General features: G+C 45.2%; 1 protein-coding gene across 4 annotated transcripts in view; it reads right to left on the reverse strand.

The window, feature by feature from the left end:
- Nucleotides 1-12,554, reverse strand: part of Pfk (ATP-dependent 6-phosphofructokinase) — a 139,268-nt gene that overhangs the window by 90,135 nt on the left and 36,579 nt on the right. For all 4 annotated transcript variants that reach the window (XM_075690230.1, XM_075690232.1, XM_075690234.1 and 1 more), the window contains exons 8-10: nucleotides 6,881-6,973; nucleotides 4,685-4,810; nucleotides 3,929-3,993 (exon numbers count right to left, since the gene is read on the reverse strand). In XM_075690230.1, the coding sequence (XP_075546345.1) occupies nucleotides 3,929-3,993; nucleotides 4,685-4,810; nucleotides 6,881-6,973 (284 nt within the window). The remainder of the gene's footprint in view (nucleotides 1-3,928; nucleotides 3,994-4,684; nucleotides 4,811-6,880; nucleotides 6,974-12,554) is intronic.

Genomic DNA, 12,554 nt, shown 5'->3' on the forward strand with positions numbered 1-12,554 from the left:
TTCATGTCCAGGGAGTGCTAGGAGTTTGTTTTTTAGAGAAAGGTGAAGGTGTTGGAGAAGTGGTACTTGTCAGCTGAGAGACCCCCCCCACAAGAAAGAAATGTCTGGCTATGCCACTGCCAAGTATGAAAGTATATTTTTTTTGTTATTTAGGCAATTTTAGCACAGGAGACACTTTCAAAACTCCTCACGTTGAGTTGTTGGCTCCTTTAGAATGCGGCGTAGTTCTTGTTTACCAATGAACAGTTAACTAGCCAATATAGCAGGTGCAGCCAACGTCCATGATGTCACAGATAGCTCGTGTGGAAATTTTAGGAATGGCATCACCACGAGTGTTTCATTTTAGCATTTTTTCTGGTGTATCGAGTCTTCTCCTAGTAAAGAGTGGCGATATCGCTATTGTAGAAGCACTGTTTACAAATAAAGCTGAGCTTAGCTTAATACAGTTAGGTCCTGACATAACGAACTTCAGTATAATGAAATTCTTGATATAATGAAGTATTTACCTTTATATAAGTTCTTGTCTACAGAACACTATGTATTTAGGACCTCAATGTAACAAAGCGTGTTTCAACATGATTTCAATGTAAGGAAATTTCAATGCCGCCGCAGAAGAATACCAAGATGATAAATGGAGACTTCCACAGATGCAGATGGTCAAATGGTTGAATTACACATGGCTGCTTGCAAACAAAACGCACCTCTCAAATCGTGTGCCACATGACCAAAAGCGAGCACTGAAGCGGAGCAATGTCTTGTTCTGCCTAAAGTCCAAGTGCGATAAGATTCTATCACACCCTGCACACTGTACACTTTGAGTGCGAGCGAAAACGGTGAGCTGAAAAAGATGGTGGCTTGATGAGCTCCATCTTCCTGTGCGAGCAAAGGGAAATGGGGGAGGGGAGTGAGCTCGCAGTACCGCTATCAAGCATGCGTGAGGAGGGGGCAGGTTGCTGTGCATCTCCTTTTTTAGTTTTGCTTGGCTTCGCATGGGTGTCAGCATGACTAAGCGTGTATGCAGCCTGCCTGCCCTGTTTTAGAGGTAATCTGCCGCTTCTGCAAAGAGTCGGTGTGCTGAGATGGCATGGCATCATGTGCATTGTCTTCCTGCATATTCAGTACTGGAGTAAGAACGCTGCCCCCTACCGCTCTGTAGTGTACGCAGTTTGGTTGAGCTCATCTCTATTTCTTTTTATCTCCCCCTTCCGCTCACTTTCTCCTTTCATCCCCCCTTCACCCTTCCCCCCTTGCAGGGTAGCCAACCGGAACTGCCTCTGGTTAACCTCCCTGCCTTTCTATGCATCATTTTCTCTCTCTCTCTCTCTCTATAGTACTGGAGGCATAATGTCGAGTTTCAAAGACTCGTTTAAGCGAAAGGCAGATGAAGCATTTGCTCCCTGCTGCGGGCACTTTTCATGATAGCATCGTCCCACTGTAAGTGACACTACAAGTCGTGGGAGCGAAGTGGATGTGAAAGTGCGGATGGCTTTGCTTCATGCCGCCAATGTGAAAATATTGTCGACGTGGCATGAAACCACATCTTTCGTCACCACCTTTCAAATTCAGTAAAATGAATTCTTTCCTCATTCAAATTTGATTTTTCCCAATTGTGCGATAATCTTGAAAATTTTGTGGCTTCTTCCCTGTAAGAAAAGTCCATCAGTGACTCTACTTGCATGAAATGTTGAATTTCAATGTAATGACATTTTTATATAATGAAATAAATTGCCAGTTTTATTGACTTCATTATATAGAGGCTTAATTGTACTTCTTCTATGTGTCTGTTTGTGCAACCAAAGCACAGCATGCAAGCATTTGTGCATCAATTCCTGTCGAAATTGAATCACTTGAGTTATTTATTTCAATCCTAAAGAATAAAGTATGCACCAATAAGCAGTACCTACAATACCCTCCAATGGTAGGTTCAAATGTGGAAGCAATGAGAATGGTGACGACTGAGGTGGGCAAGTGGTTCTATTCACTGGCTGCTTTCAGAATTAATGAGTAAAAAAACAAATGTGTGTACCAAAAAGGAATGCGAACCTTGCTGTGGTAATTAATGGAAGATTACACATAACTTGGATCACTAGAAAGTTAATTTTTCAGGTCTGTAATTACAAAATAACTTGTGGAACAGTGATAAATAGGGCATTTTCCTGCACAAAGAGAGGTTAGTAAGGTGCAAAGCGAGTTTCATAGAAGATACACCACAGAAGTGGGAATAATCTGACATCCAATTGATTAATTGAGAAATGTGTTCAATGTTTACAGAAATCAAGTTTCTGACATTGTTCTGAGTACCAGAATGCCATAGTGACTGAACCATTAAGGCAGGTAAAACTGTGGTGGAAAGCTATGGTTTAATTTGAGTCATCTGGGCTTCTTTTTAACGTGCAGCCAAAGCATAGTGCGCGAGTGCTTTTGGATTGCCCCTACAGCAAATAGAGTTGCAATGTCCTGGAGTCAAATCTGCAATCTCATGCTAATGGCAAACCAGTTCTGCGGAAATCCTCAAAGTTGAGAAACTTTTCAAAACAGAAAAATTATCGGCCGAGCGTAGCACACTCAGTAGCAGGACGTCATAGCTGCTGTAGCCGCTGCAGCAGGTTTTTTTCAGTAAAGTGCACAAAGCTTTTGTTACCTTCTTTTGATATTGGAAGCGTTAATCTTGGAACCTACAAGATGCTCTAAAGTGTGTACCTGCCAGCCTGTGAACATTATTATAAGTAAAAATTGCAATGACACAACACCAAAAAGGTGGGGGAAGCAGGAGATAGCAGGCATTTTCTTCTACAAGCAACCCACCGATCATAGATTAGCAACATTTTAAGTGACATTGCTGTTGCCGATATTGCATTGCATAAAATTTTTTGCATAACTTGTTTGCATAAAATTGCTTGAAGCAAGTTCCAAGAGGAGGTGTGGTGACCAGTGAGCAATATTTTTTCACAATATTGCTTTTTGCAAAACTTGAAGCAACATTCGTAAAATGAGCCAAAATTTGTAAACTTTCTGAAAAAAATTGGAGGACGCTTAAGCTTTGCCTTTAAGAGTGGAATGCGATAGCATCCGAAGATCCCAGACTGTTTCTCAAGCTTCCCAGCAAATGCAGCTTATGTAACCATAATGTTTTTCTGGAAACGATGGCAGTGAATGCTATGCATAAGGGTGAGCTTTCTGGTTATTTTTTTTACACCACCTCTACGGCAGGCACCACTGCTACCACGGATGCATGGAGGCGATCACCATCTGGATGGTGTTGCAAGAAACAAAGCGGGGCGCGCTGCTCCTACTAAGACAGACCTAATGGCAGCTGGAAAAAAAGAGTGTGTTCGAGTTTCTGTATAACAGAATTATGTTTTCTTGTACTATATTCAAATTACAACCTGATGCTATCATGTCTGTAGGCTGTGTGTAAGTCGTATCTTACAAATTTTCTTATGCATTTTGGGTAATTCAGTTAGTTCAGTAACACCCATGTGCCATGCGGAGGGCCTGCATGGTTTGGGATTATTTTTATCTGATGGACAATGTTGCAGACACAGACACTGGATTTTCTGTGACACGGGGCCCTTAATGCTATTGCATTAAAATTCTGCAGAGTTGGTAGGCACGAATATGGCATTGGTCATTATAAGTTAACTGCATAATAGAATTATGTTTTATTGTATATTCAAATTACACTCTGATGCTATCATCTGTGTAGGCTGTGTGTAAGTCATATCTTACAAATTTTCTGATGCATTTTGGGTAATTCAATTAGTTCAGCGACACCCATGTGCCATGTGGAGGGCCTGTATGGTTATCTAATGGACAATGTTGCAGATACCGACACTGGATTTTCTGTGACACGGGGCCCTTAATGCTATTGCATTAAAATGCTGCAGAGTTGGTAGGCACGAAAATGGCGTTGGCCACTATAACTTACCTGCCCCGCAACTGCACTGCCTTCTGCCACTCCTTGTTGGCCATGCACTTGGCAACAGCTTGAGTCTGCACAGCAAGACATTACGCAAAGTTTGACTCTGCTGGTTGCTGATGCATGAGGTAATGCAGGTAATCTTCCGCAAATTAAGGCCACTCTGCCGCGCCTCTTACCATGGTGGCCATTTTTGCATCCCCCTCTCCACCCAACTTCCCCACCTTACCAAATGCACTTGGTCTACCCCAGTGGAGTATGTGTGGCCTGTATAGGCCCCCGTTGGTTCCGTGTAGTGCTCGTCAGTGTTTCACAGTAAAGAGCTGCTTTCACCGCACTCTGCACTGATCTTGCCTGCCTTTTATGCATGCTTTGAAATTTTTGAGAGGTCTGCAATTTCTTCACTCCCTTTTTACTGAAGATAAAGAATAAGTGGTGCACAGCTTATGTGGCACTGCACCATGCGTAGAGCTGCCACCAGAATTAATATGAACAAAGACGACACATCTATAGTAACTTGACTTTATTTATTTCTAAACGTATGGGCTGTAAATAACAAACATTGAATGCTTTGGAAGGCAGATGCATTAGGCTAGCACATTCAAGGCGCCCCAACCAGAAATCATTAGCACGTCCTGCAGGAGAAGCAAAAAAAGGTGCCTGATTAAATTTTGTTTTACCCTAACCCTATGGCACCGCATTGCAAAGCTTTTCAGAGACTCTCTTCTGAGCAAAGCGTCAGGAAACAATGGTGCTGGCACCTACCTTCTCGACACACTGCATAAGTGGCACTCGCACAGCTTGATTGCCATCCAGGGACACGACACAAGCCTCAGAGTCTGGCTTAGCCTCGAACAGGGCCAGGACGGCCTCTGCACCCATTCGGCAGCCCTGCATCGAGAAAACACAGGTTAATGTCAACGAGTGCGCATTAGCATGTCGGATAGCAACTGCACCTCGTACGATACAGGACATATTCTCCAAAACTCTTAGCCGAAGGCACTTTTGATAACCACTACTAGGAGTGAAAGAAACCATAAAGTTTTCGTTAAAGGTAACAGCATTCGAGAGTGGTAATGCGACAAGTGGTGTCTGGTGTCTTGATACAAGCAAAGGTGTAAGAGCTGTTCACAGAATAGAAAGTGTTTGGGCAACGCTGACTTAAAAACTGAACAGTTAGTGTTTGAAATGGTGGAGGCCAGCTAGGTGGTTCTGGTTCATGCTTCTTAGCATGAAGGCCTGGAATACCATTTCACAGAAAGTTCTCGTAGACTTTTAATGAACAGTCACATTATATTTATTTACGCTGTTCATAATGCCAATGCAATACTTTCTTGTGCTTCATACTTAAAGGGGCCCTGAATCACTCTTTATCGAAGTTGAGAAATGCATTTGACATTAAAACAGACTATTTCACAAATACTTTGCCAAAAAAAGAGTACTTCAATGTGTTCAGCAAAGTGGAGTTACTGGCAATCAAAGATCACTTGCTATTCCATTTGTGGTGCTCTTGATCTTTCTTCAGTGCCTTGCACTGTGAAGGCAACAAAAATGCAGTGTGATGCCCACAAGGCTCCGCTTACTGAATGTCACCATGGCGTGCAGTTCTAATTTTTTTGGATGTTCACGTAGATGCCACTATTTCTGCTTTGGTGCCTACGACACGCCAACTTAGAGGCTATCGATCTAGCTAGCTTACGGCTACGGCGATCTAGCTATCGGCTAGCTTACGGTGTCTCATCCCTCTGCTTTGCTACAGAGTATGCAATTCCTATCAAAATTCGAAATGCAGATTTTCACTTACTTTAGCATTTTTTTATTAAACGGTGTGAATAAATATACGCAGCAGCAGTAGGAAGAAGTGTTGTTACAAACTCGCCCGGCTGAGGTGGGTCTTCACCACAGGAACCGGGAAACGACGATGAAGCTGGGCATAGTGATGATGAAAAAAAGTATAAAAGATTGTATTCTCTTCATTGGTACATGGATGTGACTCTTATCTGAGTCTCAAGCGGTTCTGATCAACACGGGGGCCAGCACGGCCTTTGTGGTTGCTGACGTATTCTTCGGGAGCCTGTGGAAGTATTAGTGCTTTCGTCGTCCATCCTTTTGTGTTAGCTCGTGGAGAACAGGGTGGCGCCGTCTTGACCTTGTGGTCGGCGATCTCGATCCTGATCTTCTTTTTGCCCTCCCTTCGCACATCCTTTTGTGTCAGCTCGGAGGGAGGGGGGGTGACACCATCTTGGAGAAGAGGGCAATTATATTGACATGGGAACACCCGTTTGACCGATTCTCACATTTCACAGGTCGATCATAACAGCGCACTGATCCAAACACCCTTCTTGATTGGTGTCAGCTATTGGCCAATAGCAGCAGCATATGTGAACCTGTTATATGATGAAATATAGCAGACTGAAAAGAGTGCACAGGAGAAGGCTCCTGTTGAAAAGAGAGTGTTTGAGAAAAGGGTGACTCTGTGCTCCACTTTCGAGCTCCATGCACTGCGCACGACTGCATAATTTGGCTGAGATGTTTACAGCAGTGTATGCTGTCTGTGGACTGTGTTATTTTACCAAGCCCGGGGGGTGCTTCAGGACCCCTTTAAAAATTTAACCATCAGGATTTTAGCGACTGGTGAGTTCCTGTAGAAGCTGCCAAGCTTCTTCTTTCTGTGATGGAACATACAGCAAAATGCGGCTCATATTCGCATAGAGAAACACACAACAAAGTCTCATGTGGCATCTAAAACCTGAAAACGAAAACAAAAAACAAACACTCTTCCATAAAACTTTTACAACAGACTGAAACTTTGCAGCAGCAAGATGAAAAGCGAAGTGTGTGATGACACTCCAGCACGTGCTCAAACATAAGTCATTCAGGCAATGGTGTTAGGCAGTGCCACAAGATGTCTTTGTGCCCAATACATACACTATGAAATAGGCTGCAGTTGTAGGCACTCACCAAGATTCTGTCAAAAGCAGACGGGCTCCCTCCTCTTTGGACATGGCCCAGGACTGTGATGCGAGTGTCCTGCTTCAGATGATCAACTACCACCTGCAAGAGACAGAATGAAACGCGACAAGTCCCAGCTGTTACGACCGCAGCATATACAAACAGCATGGACACAAGTATATACAATATTGGTACGTATTTGTAAATTTATCTCAATAAACCAATTTGTTACCCACAAGGTGGTGACTTGATATTGCTGTTGCAGAATGAATCTGCCTGCTTCCTGTTTTATAATAAACTCTTTGTATGCCTGTGTTAATACATCATTGAATGGATAGGACCAGACAACAATATACGCTATGTTTACACCATCAGTCATGAGTTCCTGACATTATCAGGCTGCTAATTTGGGTACCCACTGGAACAAAGGCAATCAAAACAAACAGCACAACACAAGACTGAAAAAGGACCACAGGAATGAAGGAATGAAGTGATGTGTCCATCTGGTTCCTTCTTTGCCCTGTGTTGAATTGTTTGTTCTACCTTATGCCTACTTTTCTCACGTATGTGCACATGCACACACGCACGCACACACACACACACGCACAAATACAATAAAAACTTCAGCTTTCAGAACCTTTATGCACCCCGGTACATTGCTCTCTGCTGATGCCTCCGATAGCCTTTTACAACAGCTTCTGGTTCATCTTTGGCAACCTTTGGATTGCTTTCAATATGCCTAAAGGGACCCTGAAACAATATTGACAATTTCGTACAAACATGCCGAGTACGTCCTTCTGCACATTAAGTAACACACTTAAGCGCTCCACATAAAGCGTGTAATTTATTATAAGGCTTTAAGAATGTGCCTTACTACCGATTGCAGCAGCGCTGTTCTCTTGATTTTATAGCCACCCTGTTACAACCTATGTAGTTGGCACACGAGACATCATTTGGGCAAGCTATCTGAGTGGCTACCTAGGTTGAATCAATGATAATTTTTCAAACTTTATGGTGAGCAAATGCTGTTCATAATAGCTGGAATGTTGGTTAAATTGTTTCTCGATGCACTCTTGGAAGGGGGACAATAACACAAGATGATTTCAAATTACGCATGCCAGCCACCTCCTGCGTCCGTCCAGTTGTGTACTGCTACCTGCAAAAGATAGCGGCAGTGAATCGGGCAACACGGGCTCACAAGGCATGTGCAATCGGAGCAACATGTCATCAGCGCAGGACATGGACTCTTGTGCAGAACTCTTGCGAAAAGACTGTGGACGTTGCAGTGAGGCACTCGCTTAGCTGTTTGTCGGGTACAAGTTCGCCCAAGCCGTGTATTCCTATTCTCGCCGTGAACTTGCCCGTCGGGTCGATGAAGTGTCCTCCTGCGGCGCGAACTTGTGGCCCATTCCAAAAAGTCAGCACTTTCTTCAGTTTCCTGGCAAGCTCACTACTTATTACTGAGTAATCTGCACCTGTATCCACTAAAGCGTTCACTTCATAACCGTCAACAAACACAAGTAAATCAGAAGCACCATCACTCTTACGGCACTGGTTGCTGAGTCTCTCATCGTCTTTCGCAGTCATCGATGGAGGTCTTTCTCTTTTCGCGTCGGCAGCGGCCTTACCTCTCAAGCTCACTGACTCTAGTTTTCTCAATGCGGGCTCTGTGAACGACATCTTGGGGAGCTTGATCACGGACGGGGGCTCGTTGACTGATACTTCCATGGTGCTGTTGATAGAGGTTGGTGTTGTTGGTAGGTGTGTGGGGAGCTTTGATGGGTAGACAAGTACTCTTACGATTTCAAATGGATGCTCAACATTTCCAGGGCAAGGTGTGTTCACCGGAAAAAACCATGAGGTCCTGCCTAGCGATAGTGGCACATTCTGTACAGGTGGCCAACCTCACTACAGTGGTAGAAGAGAGGTATTCGGTCAGGAGTGTGCCATACATCAGCCTTCCTGAATCTTCTCTCAGGTAGTGGAAGCATATTTCGAGGCACTGAGCTATTCATAGAGGAAGCAGCTGTGATGTCAGCAAGCCCGGGAGTTTGCTGCAGCACATCGGCATATGAGATGCTTGGCTGGCGCAGTAGTGGCGCTTGGGGCTGTGCACTGAGCTGTGGTTCTCGGACCGCCTGTCTGACCTCTTCGCGAACCACATCTGCCAGCAAAGAGAGCGTTGGAGTGTTCTGGTCAAGCCGTAGCTGCTGGAGCTCTTCTCACACTACAGATCACACGAGCTCCCGCATGACCTCCACGCTGTTTCCGAAGATGGCTGGAACTGCGTCTACAAAGTTGATGTTCATTTCCTGGTTGTACATCCTTGATCACTGTTGCAACGTGCTTTCCATTGTTGTCGCCTCAGCACGAAACTCAGCGACGGTGCGCGGCAGGCTCCGAACCAACCCTGCGAACAGTTCTTGTTTTACGCCCCACATTAAATGTCGTAGTTTCTTGTCCTCGCTCATGTTCAGATCAGCTCGGCGGAATAGGCGGGACATGCCTTCTACATACATGGCCACACTTTCCTTGTTCCGCTGGTTTCTTGCTTGCAGGGCAGCTTTGGCCCTCTACCTGCGGTCGGTACTCGGGTAAGTTGCCAGCAACTCCTGTTGGAAAGCATCCCACAACACAACTGTCGCTTCGTGTTTTTCAAACCACGTTTGTGCGCTGCCCTCTAATGTGAAGTAAACGTTTCGTATCTTGCGCTCTCTGTTCCTTCCATTGAACTTATCAACGCGCTCAAACCATTCCAGCTAGTCCTCTGCGTCTTTAAACGTGTCGCCGTGGAAAGGCTCTGGCATCATTGGCGAGTTCACTACGATGTGAGTAGGCGTAATTTGAGTTGTCATCTCGGTAGCGTTTCCATTAGCAGCTGCTGATGCTCCGATAGAATCCAGCAAAGGGAAAAACTCGAGGGGTTCACCCCATAGGCGATGACTGCTGCGTTGGTGAACAGTAGTCAATACGATGGGTCCAAGTCACCATGAGCCCGGGCTCCTTTCTCTGACTCGAGAAGGGCTTGAAATCATTCCCCGGCGCCTCCACCAGAATTGTAACGCACAGTTGAGTGACATACTTTAATAATTTACCTTGGGTGAACTTGTGCCCAAACAGCTAAGCGAGAGCCTCACTACAACATCCACAGTCTTTTCGCAAGAGTTCTGCACCTCTTCTTCCCTCGTGACCCGCGCTGATGACACATTGCTCCGATTGCGCGTGCCTTGTGAGCCCATGTTGCCCGCTTCACTGCCGCTATCTTTCGCAGGTAGCAGTACACAACTGGACGGATTAAGGAGACGGCTGGTGTGCGTAATTTGAAATCATCTTGTGTCAATATGCATTAAAAAAAAATTCAAGGTGCACTTAGTTATCCCTACATGGATGAATGTGAAAGCATTGCGACCACTGCGTGATGCTTAGACATTATGCTACAATGCAAGGTTGTGGGTTCAACTCCTATCAAAAGTCACGGGTTTTAATGTCTTAATTAATTAACTATATTAAGTCACTATGCATTAATTAATGTTACCTTAATTAACACCCAAGGCCATGGGTTTGACTACGACCAAAGGTCAAGGGTTTGAGTGCCTTAATTAATTATATCTTAATGAACTATTTATTAATTAACTTTGCCTTAACATCAAAGGTTGTAGGTTCAATTCTCACCAACGGCCATGGTTTCAACTCTCACCAAAGGTCGAGAATATGACCCCTTTTAGGACCATCGGTGGTTATGTCCACGCCGACAATTGCACTGGATTTTGTGCCACATGAGCCATAGAACGCTTTCGAATTAAAAGTAACAGGAACGGAACCTGTAACACTTACTTATCACTACAATCAAGCACTTCTGGCAAACAGCAAGTGTCGTCTGCCTGTGTCACAATGTGCTGTGTGTTGACGCGAGCTGCACGGTTAGTGTTGGTCTCAAGGTTTCTTTTTGCGAGGACTGTAAATATAGCAATTGGTGACATGTCAAGTTGCGACATTGTGTCCCTCTGCCAGGCAACAGGTGAGCTGAGTGGCTGCAGTGCATCAAGCTGTCGGGATCTGATCAGAGTCAGGATCTACTCGTTTGCGATCATCACTTCATACCAGAATATTGTTATCACAGCAGAGAGCTTTAGCATGCCTAGTATTCCAATAAATGCCTGCAGATTGGGCGTCTTCCTTGATGGGCGGAGGTGCAAACATGAGTGACCCGCAGGGTGCAGCCACCTGGTGGCACAGGGCTGAACTTCTACTTTGTATTCTACTTTGCTGCTGGTGTAAATTTTCAGCAGCAGTGTAATTGTGAAAACATCTTTTTAAATGTTTAAAATGTTTCATGCTGGGTTACAGCAATATTAGCTCCGTGTTTGGCTAGTTGAGCTCTGCACCACCAGGTGGCTGCACCATGCAGGCCGCTCATCTTTACACCTCCAACCATCCATCAAAACGCCCAGCTCACCTATGTTTACTGGAATTCTGGACATGCTCGGCACTGCTACAGAATGCCCGCAACGCACGCTGCTTGAATAGCTCTCGCTGGGGATCGATGGCCAGGCAGCTAGCGGAGAGGTTGAAGAGGCTTTGTGTGCTGGCTCCAAGACAGCGGAAGTAGAAGACGTGATGTCACATCATGACGCAGAGCCAGTGAAAGTGGAGTTGCCCCGATCACTCGGCGAATGAGTTGAAGAGGAAAATCATGACTAGGGAGGAGGGTAACTTGTAATCGTCTGTAGCTCTTGCTAATATGAGACACTTCACTTAAAGGGACACTAAAGGCAAATACTAAGTTGACGTGGACTGTTAAAATACCATTCCAGAAACCTTGCAGCACTTGTTTTGTGCCAAGGAAAGACTTACCCCCATAATTAGTGTCATGGTGTGGTATTATTCGATTCGGCGAAGCACCGGTCAACGGGCGCCAAAAGGACGTAGGAATAGGAACCGGCGAGCAAGATGGCTATTGCCGGCCACTCGGGCAAGCGGCCGAAAGAAGTCGAAGGCAGGTTTAGAGGTTACTTTTTGTTGTTGTCAGTGTGACTGTGACACCCCAATGGCTTTTTGTAGGAACCCCGGTGAATTTTCAGCTCTTTGTGCATTGAGAAGCTTTCTAAGAAGGCAGGGGTGTGGATACTCCGAAATTTGTGGTGTCTCTGTGCAATCCTGAGTCCATGAATTGCTGACAGTGTATGTGTGCCGACAGCGCTGCATGGCCGGCTGCCGGCGTTTGTCCTGTGTTTGTGAAAGAACAATAGAGGCCCGGGGTGTACGTGTGTGGTGCAATACAAATGCCCGACCTCTAAAAGCAGGGGGGAATCACCCATTCCCTCGCCCCTAATTAAAAGGGGTGCGGCCAAGACCTTGGGAGGAGCGTGGATAAAATTGGGTGAACTTGACTGGATCGTCAGCAATATCTGCCGTTCCCCAACACAGGGAACTAGGGAAAAGAGAAGTTATACAAATTCAGGTCTTAGACCGAGCTAGGCAGTCTAGAATCTAGAAGCTGAGCTTACAATCTTCTGAGAAGTGTCAAGGAGCTAGTGCCATCCAGTATCGCCTGGGTCGCCTAGCCATATCTGAACTGCGAGTTACTGGTTGGTGTAAGAGACGGCAAACCAACATCTGCAACGAAGCTCACGGTAGTTCCTTTCAAGTTAGCTCAACCTGCTTGAGGGAAGACGTCAGACCT

This window comes from Dermacentor variabilis, chromosome 4 (assembly GCF_050947875.1).
Source record: "Dermacentor variabilis isolate Ectoservices chromosome 4, ASM5094787v1, whole genome shotgun sequence".
Classification (NCBI taxonomy): Eukaryota; Metazoa; Arthropoda; class Arachnida; order Ixodida; family Ixodidae; genus Dermacentor; species Dermacentor variabilis.